The sequence below is a fragment of the Schistosoma haematobium genome, chromosome 1, assembly GCF_000699445.3.
Source record: "Schistosoma haematobium chromosome 1, whole genome shotgun sequence".
Classification (NCBI taxonomy): domain Eukaryota; kingdom Metazoa; phylum Platyhelminthes; class Trematoda; order Strigeidida; family Schistosomatidae; genus Schistosoma; species Schistosoma haematobium.
The window spans coordinates 32830030-32852344 of record NC_067196.1 but is presented as its reverse complement, the minus strand read 5'-3'; the positions used below and the strand labels follow the sequence as shown (position 1 = coordinate 32852344).

The 22315-nt window shown below is 35.0% G+C and overlaps 1 protein-coding gene across 1 annotated transcript in view; it reads right to left on the bottom strand.

Moving 5' to 3' along the window:
* Nucleotides 1–6022: 6022 nt before the first annotated feature.
* Nucleotides 6023–22315, bottom strand: part of IMPDH2 (Inosine-5'-monophosphate dehydrogenase 2) — a 31338-nt gene continuing 15045 nt past the window's right edge. The window contains exons 9-13 of the mRNA XM_051216210.1: nucleotides 21549–21639; nucleotides 11107–11243; nucleotides 9650–9839; nucleotides 9002–9287; nucleotides 6023–6886 (exon numbers count right to left, since the gene is read on the bottom strand). Of these exons, the coding sequence (XP_051073765.1) occupies nucleotides 6865–6886; nucleotides 9002–9287; nucleotides 9650–9839; nucleotides 11107–11243; nucleotides 21549–21639 (726 nt within the window). The 3' untranslated portion in view covers nucleotides 6023–6864. The remainder of the gene's footprint in view (nucleotides 6887–9001; nucleotides 9288–9649; nucleotides 9840–11106; nucleotides 11244–21548; nucleotides 21640–22315) is intronic.

The following is a 22315-nucleotide window of genomic DNA, read 5'->3' as shown; positions in this document are numbered from 1 at the left end:
TAACATTTCAAGGTATTTCTATTAACTAAAAGTCAATACAAATAGGAAGTCAGCTAAATAAAACATAATAACTGAAAGGTCAAGTGACGGACATTAAAATTATTCGTATTTATAACAAGTGCAATGACATGAGCTTGTTTGCTATGCACAAAAGTAAAGTATAATCTTACGAAATAAACGAAAACTGAAGATAAGTCTGTGCAAAACTTTGTGTTTTCATATATCACATACTTGAAGCTGAACCACCGATTATTCACTTATTCAGTGCGGCTTGACCATATTTAGATGAAACTAAATATACAAGCTGCAGTGCATTTTATCATTTATTTCTGTTGCTCCCTATACCTAATTCATTGTGATATTTATTACTCCATTTGGTAAACTATGAATATAATTTATTCTTCAATCAGGTAAGTGTTTTAAAACCATTATTGTCCAGAGTATACTACTATATACTTTCTTAATCCTACCATTTATTGATGCATGAAAATAGGGTTTTATACTAATGAAAATAGATGAATGATTAATTTCATATGTTGACTAACTTCACTAACATAAATCAGTCAAAGAACAGTCAAAAATACAGATATTACAGCTTAACATAACTTTCTCTGTAAGAAATATCCTAATAAAATAATAAGAATGGTCGAATAAATCCTACTGTAGTTATTTTGAATTCCATTCTTTCTATTAACACTTCTTAAACTTTCTATGAAAAGACTTCTATCTCTGCATCTTTCTTTAACACACCACTGGGATACTAAGTTTCAGACTAGAATGTTAACAGTTAACCTTAAACTGAAGAAAATCTGTCTATAATATTAAACATTTTCAGTTACAAGAATAGAATAATGTGAATGAAATATTTATTAACAGGTGAGAAAAATAGTGATTGGCTACCCCTTAATATGATTAAGTTTAATATAGAATATATATTTATATAAGTTTAAATATAATTGTGTTTAAAAATTGTCTCGTTACAAATTAAAGAACCATAGAAAATCTGGATAGCTCATGGACCGTTCACATTGTGTAATACAGAGTATCAGTTTAATAAACAACTAGTCTATATCTACTTTAGTTTGTTCGTTATCATATTAAGCAATCAAGCTTCATTGTTATCAGTCGCTGTCACTCGTTAATTATAAGTAGATTATCTGACTAAAAGTTGTTTTCTGCTATAAATCAATGGTAAATAATTTCTTGAGACATTATTGTTTAGATTTCAGTAGTTCTATGAAATATTGCACATATCCTAATTAAACAATATTTCAACCCATTATAATGATGAGACATTAAACTAGTGCATAGTTTGAAAATAGCAATTTGTGATTATATATATGTGATATTACTAATGAAGATATATTATAGAAACGGAGATCAGAATCAACTGTTACTCATTGTTTCAAACCAATAATGAAACACGAACAATATTTATTGTATAATCATTGTATTTAAAGTAACTCTGTTCAAGTATTATTACGTACAAAAAACTTGATGGTATTGTAAGTGGTATTTTACTACTATGTACTTTCAACTAATCCAAATTGGTGGGGGATATTAATCCTTGGTTAATCAGCTTTCATAGAATGTTGATCAGTTACTTCATTAATATTATTGAATAATTAACCTGCTCAAATGAATGATCAATATACGATGAGTACCTGATCTATAATACATTTGTTTACAAGTAAATATTGAGAATCCATAGTATAATTTATTACTTCATCTTATGCTTCACTTTTGTTGTACGTAAAACACTTATTCCGTTAAATGGTAGCATGAAGTCACTATGATTGTTTGAATTGAAAAACCGTGAAGTCCAAATGTATCACTTACAAGTTTTGATTTAAATATCTTTTAGAGTAGATCATTCCATATAATCTAAACTTACGAAAATTTTGTTCTAAATGCTTATTTATTTAACATTTTTCACAAAGGTTACATTATATTAACGCTGTTTGATGCTTATAATTGTTAATCTATCATCATATTGCTACTAACTGATTGTCAGTAGCTCATGTCTGTAATACCGAATTTTCCATATTCAGTTCTCTACAGCAACTTCAAATTAGCAATAACTGTCCATTTCAATGACTAATTTATACGAGTTCAAAACAGTTTGACCATACGTTGTGATAGATGCATAGCTGGTTCACTATTACATGAACTCAGACTATTAATTTTATTAATAATGAAACAGAACGTTACAGAAATGTGATGAATAGGTTAACAAATGAACACACATACGCTCATATAAAAACAGTCAAGGTTGATAAGCAAATAATTAACAAGTTCAAAATGTGACTCAGAAAGAATGAATAAATTACACTGTCCGGAAGCTAGAATACGTTGTGTGGGCTTACCATAGTAACTGACACTACACAACCCCTTTGTAAACAATAGCACATTTATTTGAAAAAATGTGTTTTCAAAAATAACGCTGAAAGGGTTATGTGGTTAACAATAACGATAAGTATCGAAAAAAATTTGTACTATTTCTGATAGAGTACAATGTCACATGAGGGGCGAGTGTATTATACGAAAGTGTCATACCCATGTAAAAGAATACACGAATATCGTAAAGGCGCGGACTAAAATGGAAATGTTAGCATGCGATTATGAACAGAATAATAAGCGTACAAAAATTAACATACATTCATGTTGCGACTATCTGAACGACAAAATAACACGTTCGTATGAGCGATTCAAAATATTGTAAAAGCAGCAATTAATCGTTTATGAGGATGACAGAGTAATAAATCGTGAAAATTCGTCAGGTAGAATATAACAGAAATCGGTTTGGTGACGACAGGAATCGAGGATAAAGAACAGTGAAATATGAAAATGTTCTAATAAGCCGTAGTAGGGTAAATAGCGTCGACTAGCGATTAGTGAATTCGAATTCACACACACGGGGCTTATGTGGGATAAGAATAATTCAGCGGTAAATTGATAACCGCATTGGTGGGTGATATTAGTTGCTGTACTGCAGTTGATAATAATCATAGCATGTGAAGTCAGTGTACGTTGTTCTTCGAGTGACAGCCAGATGCATCGAGTTATCGTTAAATATGTATTAGTAGAATGAGCGGAGGAACAGAATAAAGACTGCGGAGACGAGATAAGCGGAGTCGTATTCGTTTTTGGTCATGAAACCTAGCTTGCGGGATAGGCGCTCAACCTCGCCTGTCAGAAAACCGTACTAAGGCGTGATAAAAATACCAATACATATGATTGTTCATGAAGATGAGTGAGATCAACTTGGATACTACGAACAAGAATGTATCCTTAAGAGACTATCTCTGAACCCTATGTTCTGACGTACAGTGCAACGGGAATCGAATTATGTTTATGGGTACTGTATGATGCATCATGCAGTTATACATGTGAACGAATAGATAGGATGAACATAATCGTTACTAAACGGTTAGTATATAGACATTAAAGAATGGATCATCGATTAAACAAAAAATAGCTGAAGTTCGGTCTAGATTGTCGTTGAAAAAGTGAGAGATGACGATTGCTACGTACAAATACGATGAATGAACATTAGTCGCCTCTCGACCATGCCGTTATCAGTGTGCAGGAGGTTCGCTCGACCGCTTAGACTAAAGATTCGTGTACGAGCAGCTAGTAAATATGTAACATGCGGTAGCCATATATCCTCACAAATGAACAATAATAATTTAGCCATTGATGTGATGATACAGAACATAATAAAAATGATCAATCTTAACAAAAGGGTTATTAGAATTAATCGCATCAACAGACATAATAAGAGATGATATGGAAATGAATGATTTGTGGTAGAATTACACAAAAATGACCTCGACTACATAAATGAGCGTAATAATAGGGCAAAAATGACACGGAAAAAAATAAACGACCTCACTTAAATAACCAACATTTTACGTTACTGAATAATTAAAAATAGTCCAGTCAGTTTCGAATGTCATAACGTGAATGAAATGTTCAACAAATTATAATTTGTTTGGTAAGAAATACGACTGAGTATCATAATTTAATGTCAACACGAGCAAAAATAATAATCTCATGTTAGGTGATACAACAATAATGTAATAACGACAATAATAATTATTATAATCATAATGGAATGAAACACCGAATAGATCAATGAGAATTGACACAAAGACAAAGTACCGATAAGAAAATACAATTTGAGCATGTCCATGTCGCTGCAGTACCAGTTTCAATAAATGCGCTGGACTAGAGATTGAATCATTTGAGTAGCTCTTTGATTAAGTCAGACACTTCGATCGTTTATTGGACGCGTAGATTTCGATATGTTCACCGTCTGTGTAAATTTTCAGGGTGTGTTTATTCCGAAGTCAGGCTTGCCACTCTCTCCGATTTTATCATATGGTCGGAAACTGCGGTGTTTATCGATTGAGCTGGCTTCGCTAAGCTTGTTCGTCAAAAGAATGGAGTTCAGAAGGTTCTTCATCAACGTAGTTTTCTGCGTTAGTTTCGTCGTTGGCGGGCTCATCACTTTTAGTGGCCCAATATCTGATTGCAGCTACATCGTACGATTGATTGTCATTGCAGTAAAATGTAAGTATATCACATTATTATGTCAGAGCAAAACTACAAAACAGTTAGTCACAAGCCTATGAGGCCATCATCCACAAACAATTAACTAGCCAATTTTGATTTTTTTTTATTTTAGTGAGAGTAACAAGAACATGCTGTTTCACTGTTTTACACCTTAAATAATTTGATTACAAGTCGCATCAAGTTTGAACGGACTTCTCCTTGCAAATAATATTGAATTCCATATCATATGATTTTATAAGAAATTTGAAAGTGTCAATTAAAAATCCTACCAGGAAATACAACTGTAGTTTCTATTTTTCACAACAAGTAATTGCGCTGTGTACGTGAAAAAGTTATTTTTATTAATATGAGAAATCTCACATTATCAGTGATTTAACCAGCTAGCAGGTTTACTACAATTTACAGGAACCCTCTACTGAAGCAAGTATCTTACATTTAACGACGTTGACATACTTCATGTCGGAGGGAATGTATATTCATAAGACGTTTTAGGTACGATATAATAGCATATCAGCGTAGCGTTTGATTATAGCGAATACAACGTTAGCTAATTAAAATCACATGAAATAATGAATAGCCGCTTCCTAAGGCAAAAATTATCAAACGGCTTAAACCTAATCTAACCACTCAGAAAGTATTAGTTGTCAACTAGCCGTAATGATAGTCATATGATCCTTCTAGTAATTCCTTAAAATTTATTCGTCACCTCATCTTACTCGAAATACTCTTCATTGTGCGTTCTTCATACAGCCATTCAGACCTGGAAAAACTTACAAACTATTTACAGTTATAAGGCAAACCATCTGACCAATTTTATACCTTTGGATATTACTTCACCGTCCCACTGTATTTTATAAATTATTCATTATGTACACAGACAATCTTATTAACAGCCCAACGTTTCAAGTATTGTTAATCTTATGCAACATCGTGTTACTATTCTATCAAAGCAGTACTGTTTGTTAGTTTAATTCAAGTTGCAATTAACTACCGAAATTCTCAAGATTACACGAATCTACATTGCTGTTCCTGCTTAATTCAAAGTTATTAAACAAAAAAAACACTGAATGAAGTTAGCTACTTATGTCTAATGTTGTACAGAATGTTTTGAGGTAAAATCAACGTTTGTCATCCCGCGTTATTCTGACATAACCTATCACTTTGATTTTAAATAATAGAAGCAGCTGTAAAAATATGGTATCTCTTCAAAATTAACTTTTATACGTTTACGCAATACTTATAAAGCTTAAGAAAAACTCCCAGAAGAACATCCTTATGATACAACTAATTGACTTTCATTTCAAAGAAACTTTGGGAATAACCAGCAACAGTCATTCATTTATTAATGAAGAAATAGCTTTCAAATTATTTCTGACTATCAAGGTATATTTGAATAGTAATAATTACAACAGATTAAAAATGTTTGATAAAATCAGCTGTTTTTCTCACCATAACATGTACTCTCAAATATTTCATGGTTCATTTTCTTCATATATGATCACAGCTATAAGTAAATTATAACAAGTCATAAGGAATGACAGAAGGATTTACAATAATTGAAGCCTATGCTAATAAACTCAAAATGAATATCAGATTTTAATGTAGTTGATCTAAATGCACATGACAATTCCTTACTTGAATAAAACTGATTTAATATAGAAATTTGATATGGATAACCAATCAGAATTAGCAAAAGGTAAATCGCTGGTTATCAGAAGTGACCTAAAGTTCAAATGCATTTCATTGACTGAGAAATGAATCAATTCATATAAGAATGAATATTTGTGCATTCTATTCGGTAGTCCAATACAGTTTCTCGCTCAAGTAGTTAATTGGGTGATTGGCGTTTAGCACACCGTGTATCGGTATCAGATTTCGGATACCGTAAGTTTCAATAAAATTAATGAACACTAGTTGGTATTGAGCATTTCATAAGGGAAGAAAAACAATTACGTCATAAAGTAATATTTTTATTCCATTTAAAATTACAGATAATCAAAACTAAACAATCAGGAACTAATCAAAATAAAATACTCTAAAACAATATATAAGAGACCAAGTGAATTGAGTAGTCAATAAGATTTATACTCACATACAAATAGATTTACAATTGCCAACCATCCAAACAAGATGCAATAATAATAATAATAAACTTTTTCTTAATAGACAATAGATATCGAAACAATATATAGCGGAAGTGTTGAAAACAATGAAGGGCTAATGAAAAAGACCGCGTATACAAAATAACAATAATCGAAAGGTGGATGATTTGTTGTTAATTTATCACTAATAAAGATTTTTATTGTACCTATAATATAAAAGAAACGAAAAAAATAATATTTACGTTCAAATGAAACCAAAAGAATATAGTTATAAACATTACCATGAAATTATTCAAGTAATAGCTAACAAAGGATTTCGTTGAATGTTAATTAAGTGGTCATAGTATAACTTATTTTGGGATAAAATAATTTAGATTATTATCAGAAGGGGTTTTGTGGAGATTTTAGAAACTTCACTGATTGAAAGAAAAGCCGTTACCAGTGTAGTTCAACAAGGTCGGTTGTGAGATATCAGCTCACTGAAGACAATGGTGTACGGTGGTGCAACTTCGTGGATTGGTTGAAGTTAGACATTAACACCGTTAGATGTCGGCTCAGTGGTCTAGTTGGTTAAGCGCATGGCGCGAAACTGATAGGTCCTGGGTTCGAATCTCGCGGGGTGCGGGATCGCGGATGCGCACTTCTGAGGAGTCCCATATTAGGACGAAACGGCCGTCCCGTGCTTCCAGGGCTTTCCATGGTGGTCTAGCTTCAATTGACTCATGATTTCAATCAGTAATTTAGATTAGTAAATAATTTTAATTAAGAATTATGAAAAATGCACTGGCCACCTCAAAAATAATGTAAACATAGACAGAAAACGTCGATGAAATTAGATATTAGATTCGATTAATATCCCGTTTCCAAATGCGATCATCTTACAAAAATATGAAACGATATGATACATGATTTGCTGCCTGTATCAACTACCACATATTCTACTTGCGTGTCAGGAGAGTCCAACAAAATAAAGGAAGAAAAAGCTGCGCAAAAAGTTGTACAACTCGATAAATGTACGTACAATAAATATGTATTAAGAATTAAATGGAAAAATTATGACTACAGCAAGTATGAGACCTTTAATAGATAAAGAATTTATTAACTCAACAAACCGTGAGAACGCTTAGAGTTGGTTCGCTATTTAGTTTCGACAATGAACGTTACCTGACTGTATTTGCTCAGTATATCACATACGCTTCTGATGATTTCCAAAACATAAATATCATTTGGATTTTACCGGCCAAATGGTTCATACTGAATATGGTTTTAGGCATAAAAATTGAGACTATAAACGAAGTAGATAAACTTCCAGGTAATACGCAATAGTACGAACATTGGCACATAATAGGTTGGCTAATTCTTAGCCAATCAGTACTAGTCGATAGTTGGAGAATACTCTAGAATCTTCTCATGTAAAAACTATAAATGTACTAACGTTTTCCCTGTTGTGCTTCTTACTTCCATCTAACCTTGTTATTTGGAATATAATCTCTTTCCTGTTCAACCGTTTTCTGATTTGGGGACTTGTCGAATGAATCGGTGTCCGAGAATACTAAGCAATAGGAATAGCTGGGTCATAACCGTAAGAAAAGAGATTATAACAGTCCATGAAGGGGACCAGCAAAGTCCAAATGTATACGCTGCCACGGTGACTGTGGTATTGGCCATGATTACAGCCCTGCTTTTCGCGGTGCTTTTGTTGCTAATGCACATTTGATACACGAATGGGATAGCTGCTCCAGTTGGGTGTCTAGATGCGGCCAGTATACATAACTTCGTGCTAGTGCTTTCATGCGATTTATTCCAGGATGTCCTGCATGCAACTGTTCAAGCACTGCTGGTTGTAGCTTCTTGGGGATTACGACACGTTCGGCAAACATCAGGCAATCGTCGATGATTGAAAGAGTCTTCGCTGGTAAAACTGTTGAAGCTCTGTGGAACTGATTTTCGAGGGCCACCCTTCCAGGTGGAACTTTCTAACTTCTTGTAGGGTTGGGTCTGGAAGAGTTTCTTCTGACTTCATGTGACGACACTGGAGTGTTTCGAATGGCATTTGCCACTATACTTCGTATTTCTGGGTCTACTGCTGTGGAGGCAATGATTATATCATCTGGTCCAGGATGTTGAAGTCCAATTAATCGAGTGAGAGGTCTCCTAAATGAATTACTGCCAAAAGATGAACCTTTGCAGTGGTCAGCAGAATGTCAAGCATCTTTTGACAGAGTCAAATCAATGCTCAGAAGGCTAAACTTCTGTAGATAAACGGCTATAACAAAAGCATCATAAAATTATGATAGTGAAATACATCTAACAAAACTTACGAATATAAACTGTGTACACCACCTTCCAGTTGCGCTGATGAACTTCGATGTTCAAAGCGTAACGTTCCATTTCTTGACATATTGTGTAATTCTGTTATATTTCTGGCGCCAACTTGTTGTAATCCATGTTTAACACCAGCTACTAAATACGGAACCAACTGATGAACTGAACCTCTATCAATAATTGTTCCAGAAACACCTTGGGCAACTTTAATACGATCTGATTCACTGAAATATCTCGCTTGACTTTCTGTATGCTGAGACATCGCTTCTAAACTCCCCATACCTATGGAAAACAGCGTTTTAGAAATACTGTCAAAGGTTATCAACAACTTAATCCAAAGGATAGCCATAACACTAAAAAATATATGTTTTAAAACATGTAGACATTTCCATTCATAATAATTGATCTCCCTTGAACTACAATATTAACAATTAAAATAAAACTGTATGGCATTTTTTTCATTTAAAGTTGCATAAATGATGGCTTCATCGATAATAATTAGGTAATAGTAGATGGATGAATAAACTAACTGACCGATGTGGAAAATACTGAGAATGTGCACTTTACATATCCTTCAATATTTATACGGTCAATACGGATTAAATGAATTATTTTTAAGTATGCTAGCTGAAGAGTAACATTACCTCGGTATTTTTTCAATTTCACGCCATCAGAAAATATATATTCTCCAGCTGACTCCGTTGTACCAGCTAAAAGTCCACCCATCATAACTGCAGATGCACCAAAACTCAAAGCTTTAACAATATGACCGGCATTTTGAATACCACCATCTGCTATCACAGGCACATCATACTTATGAGCATATTCAGATACCTGTGAAATTTTGGAGATATCATAATACAAAATATGCTTTGCTTCAGCTAATGCAATTTAAACTGTTTGTAAATTTCATGCATTCATCAATATATTAAGAATATCTGAATGAAAAAAATAGTATTTCTATCAGTGTAACTATCCTAACCAATTAAATGTATCGACATAGGAAGGTGGGATTGTAGCTTAATCCTTGAGATTTACATATCTAATTTATCAAAAAGTACATTTGATATGTGAACGACTTGTGTAAAGAATAATAATTCTATTCAGTTACTCTAACTGACATGGCCAGATTCGCTTAGAAACTGACCTATTTATTCACACAGTTATCACAAACTATAAAAGATCATTTATAACTAACTTATTATGAAAGTGAAGAGTTCAACTAAATACAGTGTCTTTTTTTATCAAAATAAGAAACAAACTATTTTTTATACCCAGTGACGTAATCTAATATGCATTAACATCTAGTTATAGCATTCATAACCCGACATCAAAAGTAAAAAAACCATTTTTATTCTCCTCTCTATACGAATTGCTTCACTAGTAAATTTTCAAGACTCTAGAATAGTTCGCTGCAATTCGTTCGCGAAATACAATCACTGCCATCATTTGTTCACTACATCGATAGTTACCTCTCCTCAGAGAGGGACATAAATATACGCCTGTGACATCTTATAACGCTAGTGAAATTATATTGACATTAGTGTTTGATCATCGATTTTACAGAGCATATTAAATAAACTTAACTTCTTGTAAATATTTTACACCATCAATATTCCCGGTTAATTTTGTTAATTTAAATAATATCTATCTAGATCAGTAGGCAATAAAACAACTTAGCATATGTGTAAAAGCGGACCAATCATAGCAATCTTTGATGTTGTTCTGTGCTCTCCGTTTCTGTTTTCTTTTTCTAGTTGTAGATGATTAAAACTACTCTGTAATGACACTGGAACTGTACCTCAACACACTATACATACTTCTATAGGAGGTTCCAGTTCCTCTGCTAAGAATATCTAGTTCCCAGCTGTCGTCTTCATTATGACACTTGTCACACATATCCTTCCTTCCACAACAATTTACGAACATATTTTCAAAAAAATTTAATCTTACTACTAACCTGATTATGTCTGTTAAATTGGTATTCATTCTGTAATAATTTCTAGAATACAATTTATTTATTTGTTATTCTCTATCTAATTAGCGGTAGTTTATATCCCATATACATGTAGTTTACCAATGCAGTTCAGATTAAACTTACTTTATAAACAGCTTTAGCTTGTGATCTACCAACAGCAGTCACTTCTTGAGTAATACAAATTGATCCACTGCCCATTCCAACGCGTAACCCATCCACACCGGCATCAATTAAATTTTTCGCTTGTGCACAGGTAACAACTTGTTCATGGGAAAAAAAGGAAATTATATATAGTAAACAATGAGTATTATTTGCGTCTATTACTAACGATGGTAGATAAATTTGTTTTAATTTGTGACTTTTTCTATCGAAAGCCATTCATTCATCAAAAGAAACTTCTTAGATTATTTAGAGAACTATTGAAAAATTGATGGGCTGACATTAACCTCATATTTATAGTTCAGTGGATAAATTTTAATGAAACACTCAGTAAATATTTCTATTTTCTATGCTTATCTATCTCCATTAGATAAACAATTAAAAGTGGAATTTAAAATTATCTAAAAACATTCGTAAACTACTTTGCTTACTTATAAGTAGTGAAAAGATAAATAAAGAAAACTTACCAACACTACAAAAATTTGCTATGGAAGCACTGAAGACACTATCGATTTGCACGAATATACCTTCATAGACAAGCATATCGAGCTTATTTTCATGTAAGTTTAACAGCAACCCAAAGCTGTTTTAGATATTTCAAGAATACTCCAGTTACATTTCTATGTTAGGTGGTAGTACATACATATTACGAGACTACAATTAATTTGTAGGTATCATTACCAAGATTTTCATTAAGCGACCGGCAATTTTTGCATTTTAAAACTTGATAATTTCAAATAAATTGAGCATTGGGTAGATTGTTATAAATAAGAAATATATTTGTTATATCCCAATGAGTAGAAAATAGATTTCCTGACGTTTCGTGACTTAGAGCAAGCCACTTCTTCAGAGAATAAATAATCATTTATTTATTTATCAATCACCTATTCTTTGAAGAAGTGGCATACACTAAGTCACGAAACGCCAAAAAATCTGTTTTTCCTATCATTTGGGATATTGCAAATATATTATTTATTTACTACAATTAATTGTTACTCTAAGAATGTGGAATTCGATCTAATGCTAGCAGTAAAGTTTCATACATTTTGTTCATTTATTAGACGTTGGTCTATGAGTAAAGTTATAAATCATTAGCATATTAAAACGTTCTATCGACCGAAACACTCGAAATCTAACTGAAACAGGTATAACGGAATCGATTAAATAACAATGATTAAGTATATCGGTGAGATTGAATTACATACTTTCATACAAACAACACATCACAACAGCACGAATACATATGTATGAAAAATGTATAGAGTTTATACTTTTAACATGTCCCCACTAAAGAGAATATGAACTCTTAGCAAAGAGATTAATACAACATTTGCGTGATACTATTTTGTACATCTAATTTATTTGTTGAAAGTTTTACAATACGAGTATATAGACTCAGATTATCTACTATGTTAGAAAAGCTAACTGTATCGCAGAAATGCAAACCAATCTCTTTCAGTTCTGTAAACAAAGATGATACCGACAAACTTTTTAACCATTATCATTACCATTCAAGAATGAGATCGATGTATTAAAATAATTCGAAAGAAAGAACTAAACAAATAGGATTGAATAACATATATCACCTGTAACTAAAAAATGCTAGTTATAAATACCTGGAAATGAGTACAGACAACTCTGAATAATTGGAATAAACAGTTATTATGCACAGAAAAAAAACTACCAGCTATGATTAGCATCATAAACAAATACTGGTGAACAATAGATATATTCAGAACTAACATATTTCGATCGTTTGTGTAAGGTAGAACCAGTATGTTCTCAAATAGAAATTCAATAATCAATAAATTTATGACAAATTATTGTAGCGGTTATCGAAAATCAAACAAATACAATAATAGTCTCGGATTAGAATAGAATAAGAATGGTATGAATAGAAATATCTATGGACCTTTTATTAACTCTAAATTTAACTTCTGAATACTAACGATAATTCTATTTGTGCTATCGAATTCCACTAACGTCTTTTCGTATCTTTAAGACCAAATAATATTGAGAAAAATATAAAACTTGATCTATTTATTTATTTATTTTAACACATAGATATTGGTACAAAGAGGCACCAAATACATATGCGCCACACAAATCTCATTTGATTTGTGTGAGGGCTGTGATACTGCCCGGGTGCCCAAACCGATCATATACATCAAAACAATTTAAATGTTTTCATTTGAAAGAAAACAGTTATAAAACACTAATTATTAATTGCATCAACCAAGAAAGTGCATGTACAAATATATTGTGTGATATTAGTGGTCGCCTGGAAACATGAAGGATAATCTTTAAATACATAAAAAATCGGTCAGAAGTTGATTATTTCCCAAAAAGGCGTAACTTAAATGAATAAATAGATAAACAAATGAATGGATGTCACATGCTCGACATTTTAATTTTTTTATGTGATATAAGATTATGAAAACTCCCTGTTTACATTTCATGCATACTCCAAGATTGATGATACAAGTATTAAGTTACACATCCATAGGGTTTTATATACTTCTAACGAAACATCAACCATTGTCTGCATTGTATCAAGAGATTTCCCCAGTTCCTCATCTAAGATCTATAAGTTCATATATTTCCTACATCTAATGAAACCGGTATACTATACAAACGTTTGTCAAAGCAATCACAGTTTGAAGTAATGGACGGTTAAATTCGTTTAGGAAGAAATGGATCTAGAATTCTTATCGAACATGTCAGTGTAAAATCAATATTTTTTGTATTTATATTCTGTAATATGACAAGCTTTATGTTGGGATAGATGGCAAAACCATTGTTTTTAAGAAAAGAGAGCTTTTTTAATACCTTCGTCGATTAGACTCAATGATGGTTGGCGACTCTAGTATTATATCCCGCGACCGAACTGTTATTCCAGGATTACTACGACAAATGATTCTCAAGCAATTTCACAGTGGTCATCCAGTGGTCAATAAAACGAAATCATTGGCTCGAAGATATGCTTATTGGCCACCAGTGAACAGAGATATCGAAGACAATTGCCACAAATGTCCGTCTGCCCTACAAGCTGTTAAAAACCCTTCGAAATGTGAACCACAGCAGTTGACTAAGCCTTATTTATTTACTTGGACACATGAATATTGGTACAAGAGAGCGCCAATATATATGCGCCACACAGAACAATGAAAATTCGAAGACGAATACAAAGAAAGAAAAAAAAGCTAAGGAGCACAAAAAAAAGAGAGAACAATAACGAAGAGAGTGGTGTAAGGTAATGTGCTAGTAATCAGGGAACGCAAAGGTACAATCGGAAGAAATCTTTCAGGTAAGGGAGACACAACCACTTTTTATAAAGAAAGTAAAAGAAGGTTACAGCAGGATCGCCACTGGCTTCTATTCTGAGCCATATCTGATAACGTCTCTAGACACTGTGTAGCACCATCTCTCAGACCCCAACCAGGGAGTCGTGAAGGACCGACACAAGCCAGTCCTTTGCAGCTTACTTTCATGCCACGACACCATGTCATGCACTGACCACCTCTCCGCTTCTTCCAACCAGTCCCAGAGTCGGCAAATAATGCACGACGTGGAATTCTCTGGGACGACATTCGGAGAACATGTCCAAGCCACCGAAGTCGGTGTTTCAAGATGGTGACACCAATTGAATTATCATCTCTGTGCCCGAACACACGATGCCGAACCTCTGCATTACTGACATGGTGTTGCCACTGAATGTCAGCAATCCTTCGGAGACGGCGATGATCGAACACAGAGAGACGTCTAACGTCCTCAACTCGGAGAGGCCAGGTTTCACAAGCATAGAGCAAAACTGCTCTCACCGACGCGTTGTAGATCCGACCGTTTTCAGCCAGACTAACATCACGAAGGCGCCAAAGATGGCCCAGATTGGCATAAGCCGCTCTGGCTTTCACTATACGTGCATTGATCTCATCACTCACGTCACCACCAGCACTTATGCAGCTACCCAGATACACGAACTTCTCAACTACTTCTATCTGCTCACCATCCAGAGTGAGTACAGGATTAGAATCCTTCCAGTCTTGTAGAAGTACTTTGCACGTCGAAGGTGCAAAGCACATACCATACCTACGGACACTGATTGCCAACTGATTAAGTGAGGATTGCATGGCTTGGGCATTATCGCACAGTAAGACAATATCGTCCGCATACTCAAGGTCGAGAAGTCTTTCTCCAGGCAACAGATCCACACCACCATTACTTACATTCATCAGAGCTGTTTCCAGTATGTCATCGATGGCAAAGTTGAAGAGGAATGGTGAGATTGGGCAACCCTGCCTAACCCCACTGCTCGAATGGAACAATGGAGAGAGGTGGTTGTATGCCCTCACTCTGCCTGAGGTGTTTGTATATAGGACCTTTAGGATGTTAATAAACTTCTCAGGCACACCCTTCTTCAATAGACAATCCCAGAGAACAGTCCTGTCCAACGAATCGAAGGCAGCCCTGATGTCAAGAAACACTACGATTGTTGGCCTTTGATAAGAATGGCGATGTTCTAACATTTGGCGGAGAGTGAAGATATGATCAATACATCCTCGACCAGAACGAAAACCAGCCTGCTTCTCGCGAGTCAATCTTTCTCGAGTTTTGAACAACCTACGAAGTATGATGGAAGCCAATAGCTTGGACGCAATCGGAAGTAGACTTATCCCCCGATAGTTGTTACAGGAACGACGTGAACCCTTTTTAAAGATAGGGACAACTATCGACTCATTCCATGACGTTGGTACACTCTCTAGTTCCAAGACCTTGGTAAACAACGTCGTCAATTCCTTAGTCAGAGAGTCACCACCATCTTTAAAAAGAGCCGGAGGTAAGTCATCTGGGCCAGGTGATTTGTAACGCTTCAAGAGTTGGAGTTCCTTGCGGACTTCCTCCTCGTTTGGTGGATCAGTCGTCACCGGCCATGGAGGGCAGGACAGTCTGACCGATGTTGCCGGAGCAGCAGGCCAGTTGAACTGCCCTTCGAAGAATTCTGCTCATCGTTCAAGACGTCGATGGATGTTAGTGATTGGCATCCCATCATCCTCGCAGATTGTTTCACTCACACCAGACTTCTTGCTGCCAGTGGCTTGGATGAGCTGGAAGAGCTTCCGGTAGTTACCAGATGCAGCTGCTGCTTCCAGCTCATTAGCACGCTCCGACCACCAGGCTTCTCGGTCCTTACACAAGCTTCGCCCAATTTCCTTACGTAACATCCTTCGTTTATGGTCAAACTCACGGTCACCCGGAGTAGACCGACGGGCTTCAATGAGTTGTAAGGAACCAGAAGAAACCCAGTGCTTAAAAGCGGGACGTTTCGTAAACCCACAACTGACTGTTCCCGCCATTTTCATGGCGTCACGCAATTGCAACCAATGCTCATCTATACTTTTCGGTGGAATGGTAGCTAGCCTAGAAGCTAGCTCGGTTCGATACTTATTTGCAACAGAATTTGCAACCAACTTGCTAATATCAATCCTTTGGTGGTGGTCACTTCGTTGGCCACTGAAAAGTAAGGTGAGATTGGCGCAGACCAAGGCATGGTCAGAGTCCAGATAGGTACTCCAAAAGGAGCGGCGGTCTTTTACACAACCACTCCAGCGGTAGCTGATCGCGATTTGATCAATCTGAGTCCAGGCTTGGGATGCAGAGGGAGGACGCCAGGTGGCAGATCGGCGATGACTGTGCCGAAAGTTAGTGCTAGCCAGAAACAGGTTGTGGTCTGTGCACAGTTGCAGTAGACGGTCCCCGTTATCTGACCTGCGACCAACGAGTCCCCATCGGCCACCTAAACGACTCTCTTCTGTGCCTAGACGCCCGACCTGAGCATTCAAGTCTCCGGCTAGTACTACAATATCTGTCGAACGCACTTTCTGGAGAAGAACAGATAACTGGTGGTAAAACTCATCCTTGATTTCATCCGGGCCGCAATCTGTCGGGGCATAGGCGGAGATAACGAAAAGACATCGTTTCTCACGCCGATTTCTTCTCAATTTGATGGAACTTTCTAATCTAACAGCACATAACTGACTGTTAATGGGGATCCAATCGACTAGTGCTGCCTCAGCTCTAGCGCTTAGTGCGACACCAACGCCAGCAAGACCAGACGAAGATGCCACAGGGTCCCCGGATAAGCGCACGTAAAACAAGCTTTTTGAAGTGACAGATGTAGAGCGAATTTGTAGTACTTCACCAGAGTCTTGAATACGGGTCTCGGATAGACAGCAGATATCGATATTAAGACTTTCCAAAGACATAGCCAGCCCTATCTGTTGACCAACCTGCATAAGTGTGCGAACGTTGAAGGCAGCCAGTTTGAATGGCGCACGTGGTTTCAGAAAAACTGCTTCAGTACTCATATTCGATGGTAACATACAATTTTCAACCGGACAGTGACTCGAGAACGTTTAGATACAGTCGGATTTCCACCAAAGACGAGCCGATGTATAAGTATAAGAGAGGGTGAGTAATGTGGATAATAATAATAATAATAATAATAATAATAATAATAATAATAATGACAATAATAGTAATAATAATAGTATTAATAATGACAATAATAGTAATGATAATTATTTGAAACGATTGATTGTTTTTCGGAGCGAGAAAAGTAGTTGCCATAGACATAGAGTCCATCGTTTGTGTGTGGGCTGAGATACTGCCCGGGTGCACAAACCGAAGCAGGTGGTTATCTTAGGGGCCACTCCCCGAGCCTTTGACCTAAAGGTCTAACCCACAAGGCAGTGGAGCATCGTAAGGAGATGCAATCCCATGGTAGCCGGTGACCAAAGATTGGTTCATACGCCATTTGTTCCCGCAGGATACTGGAGCCCATGTGCACCATTGGTTTGTGATCCGGTTAAAGCGCCGGACATTCGCTTTTCGTCCTCTCATTTTCGTAAACAACACCCCCGCCACGAGAAGGCAGTGAGTAGGACTTCCCTGGCAGAGGCTGTATACACTCGGCTGTGTGAGAGTATTTCGAGAGGGAGAGCGGACTCACCCCACTCTCGGCCGTACCAGGGCATTCGGGGGCTAAGCCTGCCAGATCCTGAATGAAATTATATATATATTTTGCTGATCCAGTCCGATGGAAAATATTTCCAGTTATCTTGGATGTATTTGCAAGGAGGCCGGAAAAATATACTAGTTCAAATTGTACAGCCGAAGAAACAATCAACAAGTTGTCTACTTGGATTAGCTGTTTCAAAGTGCCAGAGACCTTAGTAACAGACAAGGACACTCAATTTGCTTCTCACCTGTTCAAAAAATTCCGTGATATGAATGGGATAATTCACTTATACTCGCCACTCTATCATTTTCAGTCTAATAGACAAGCAGAACGCTTGGTGGACACCTTCGAGAGAGTGCTGCTTAAAGGGAGGGAAGACGGAATGCCGAGTAAAGTAATCGCCAAGTTTTTAACATCTTACAGAATAACCCCCCAACCCTGTAGTGCCAGATGGGAAGTCATAGGCTGAGATCATGTTTGAGAGTAGCACCTGGACGATTTTCAACGCCAGAAAGGTAGATGTCCACAGAAAATGTAGCTATATATTCGCAGTTTGATGTAGGGATAAGAGTATTTGTCAAATCATACCAAATCAGGAATTGATAGGAACCAGGGATAACTGTACAAACATTGGACAGAGTTTTGTATAAGGTCCGAGGAGCTTTCCGAACATGGATTATACATACGGACGAAATCCATAAAGTTAGAAGGACGATGCACACCAGAGACGGTCAAGTGAATGTACCATTATAGATAATCACAGATACTTCAATGGCAGAAACGTCCAAGAATACCGTGAAGAACAAAAGAATGAAGGTTTGGGCAGGGATGACAATAAAAAAATGTAACGTTGCCTAAAACCAGTTATCAACTTACGAGTGGATCCCGGAAGAAAATCTTATTCTAGAAAGCTGTTGGGATGACTCCCAAAAATCACAACGAAGCCTTCAGAGGCACTGAAGGAGCAGAAGAGAACTCATCCAATCAGAACATGATAGGACCTAAAGTATCGACGTGACATGCTATAGTTTCAAATACAATACAGCTTGTACATATGTCATCGATCTTGAGAACCAGAACAAAATAACATCAAAAGAAAAGACAATCAATCAAACAAACGTTTCTTCCAGGGAATATTAGTTCCTAACAAGAGGTCAACGTTTGGAAACCAGAATTGTTAGAGAAAAAAGATAAAGAATTTGGAGTGTTCCTAACCTAATATGACAAGTTAGTTGAAGTAAGGACTTTATACACATGAAATTACTGTTTTCCCTGCCGCATACCTTTATCACATCAAACAAACGGTTAAGGTTGCTAATTTCAATAAGTTTCGAAATTAACAACTTCATTAGGCAACAGAAATATCAATCAATATTACTAGATACCAATGATAATTAGAAGTTCATTAGTAATGAACTAGTTTTATGTCTATCACCAACTACTTTGAATATGTACTATATTACCTAAGATATTTCAATCTAAGTACTGTTCATTGAGTAAACACAACCAAAAAATAAACCAATTCAACTGAGCAATATTTATGTTTCTAGTAGGTTTTGTTTATAAATAGGCATAAACTATTGATCTCGAAACAATAGCCAATTACTCAGTTGAAAGATGTTTCTTTGTACGAACTTCTTTAAAAATGCTAACACACGTAAATCTGAACGATAACTCAATTTACAGATGATGAAAACCTCTTTAACGTAATCTCGATGTGCGCTATGTAACGTATGATACTCAAAACTGTACCCAGATTAGTAGAACTTGAAAAAATATTAGATATAATGTAAAATATTGCGATGACCTTTTTATTCTCCTTTATTAAAAAACAATAAACATTTATATGTAAAATGTATGAACGTGACTAAGTTCAGCAGTCAAACTATATTTGGTTTTAAAATCATAATATAATTGCACATCATTTTAAATGGTTAGCACAGTATAATAAAATAGTTAATCCTAAGCCAACAAAAAATAAACATTAAATTTGACATAAACAAGTATGAATCAAACATGAAAGTCAGGTTTTTTTTCTATAAAAACGAATGATCAGCTAATAAATGATCTGTAAATCATCATTCTACAATTAATCATATTTTGAATGATTTACGATCATGTCAATTTTTTCGTGTTGTCTAGCTAGAAATAACTAGTTTTCAAGCTATATGTTGTGTATTCACTTGGTGTTCTTTACTTGAATCTTCCCATTGTTATTTAGGACTGCAATTGATCAGTCTCTTGTTGGCATATGTGCATCCTACCTCGATATTGCCTTAGATCACAAGCTTCATTAGCAAAGATTTATGGTGGTTAGCAGCGGAATCCAGGGCGTGCGTTTTGTCCTACTTGTTTTGTGTTTAAATATGTGTTCGGTTGAAAGGATTAGATTGAACAATCAACTTCAGTAAGTAATTATTACTCAAACATAACTAACAGAAGACGGATGCTATAACCTATAAGGAGAGCATAGGCACCAAAAAATAACTCAAAGTTGTCAATCATCACTAAAAATAACCGTAAAGTATTATCATCTGTATAAATCGGTATTTGAGTCGTGATATATTCAGAAACAAATATATGTACCAAATGTTTAGTAGAAGCAAATAAATATGTACACACATTTTCAGAACAGATCATCTAATTGCATTATTCCAGAATAGTTCAGTCTAAAGAAATTGTCGATTGAAATTCTGTTAAATTAAGTTAACAATAATACAACTAGATACCTCGTCGTTTTACTAATTATCAAATGTACATTAGCTGGCATTGACAACAGCTCTACAACTGTCAACAACTTTCGGTTTAAAATAAGCCTAAAATAACACTATTTGACTCTACGGGAAAATGTTTCGAGTATGAGTTAGAGCGAGTGAAATTTTTTAAAGTATAATTCAAGTCGGCTTAAAAGTTGATTAATTGACAATTAGCTTCATTTGTTTTATGAATTACAACAGTAAAAAGTCACTAAACAGTTCAACCCCATGTTAAATTTCCATAAAGAGATAGTAAGATATTTAATATTGCTCAATAATTAGCTGTTACATTGTGATACTACGGGATCACTATACCTGTTGTGAGCTTGCAATACTGGTCGAAATATGTATAAACACTCATAGTAATCACTAAGTGTATAGCGAAATCAATGTAATCATCGAAGCGTTTTACAAATTATATCAATGTATGTATAACCTTAATAAACTAAGTCACTTCAAAGATATCTGATGCAAATGTATGAAATTCCTTTGGATAACTATCAGATATCCACAATTGTTTGATTCGAAAAAAATAGTGGATAACAAGACAAAAACAGGAAATACTTGAAACAACCGGAATACAATTGACATGAAACACAACAATTTTAATTGAGAGTAAAACGTTTTTTTACCATTTCCTCCAATTATTTGTAAATCTGGGAATACAGATTTTACGCGCTTTATCATATCTAGTTGATAGATGCTATTACCTTGAGAAGAATCCTAAAAAATAAAAGTATAAAATATTGAATAACAAAAATGGCGTATATCGACTGATACAATTTTTGAATACCAGACGAAAAAAAGGATTGTGTATGAATGAAATCAAGATGCTCGTAGAATATACCTTAAATGATGATACAATCATCATTGAACAGATAATTACAGACTAATAATTTAGGAATAAACTTAAGTAAGCATAGGTCAAGTATTTGTTTATAGAAGCTCCATCGTTTAAACATATGTACTTTTAACTTGATTTTAAAATTTCACTATTGTAGAGAATATATTTGACTTTTTTTTTAACAGAACCTAAAGTAGTTTTTATAACAATAATACAATGGTTCGAAATACAAAATTTCAAAATTATAAATGAAGAGGACTTTAAACGGTAAAGACATAACCATGATTGAAACTATATCGTATGATAAGAGATTGAAAGTAATGTAAACAATGAATGAGATTTGTTATGATAAGACCACTTTGATTACTAAAACATCATATGAAGACAAAATCTTATGATAATAAACTAACATATCTCGGTTATTCTAGTGAAAGTAAACATCATCATCATCATAATAATAATAATACAAAAATTTGTATTTTTCAAAAATAAACAGATTCTGAAAAATAATCTAGACGGAAAATCATCACATGATCCAAGTTGTTCAGGAACTGA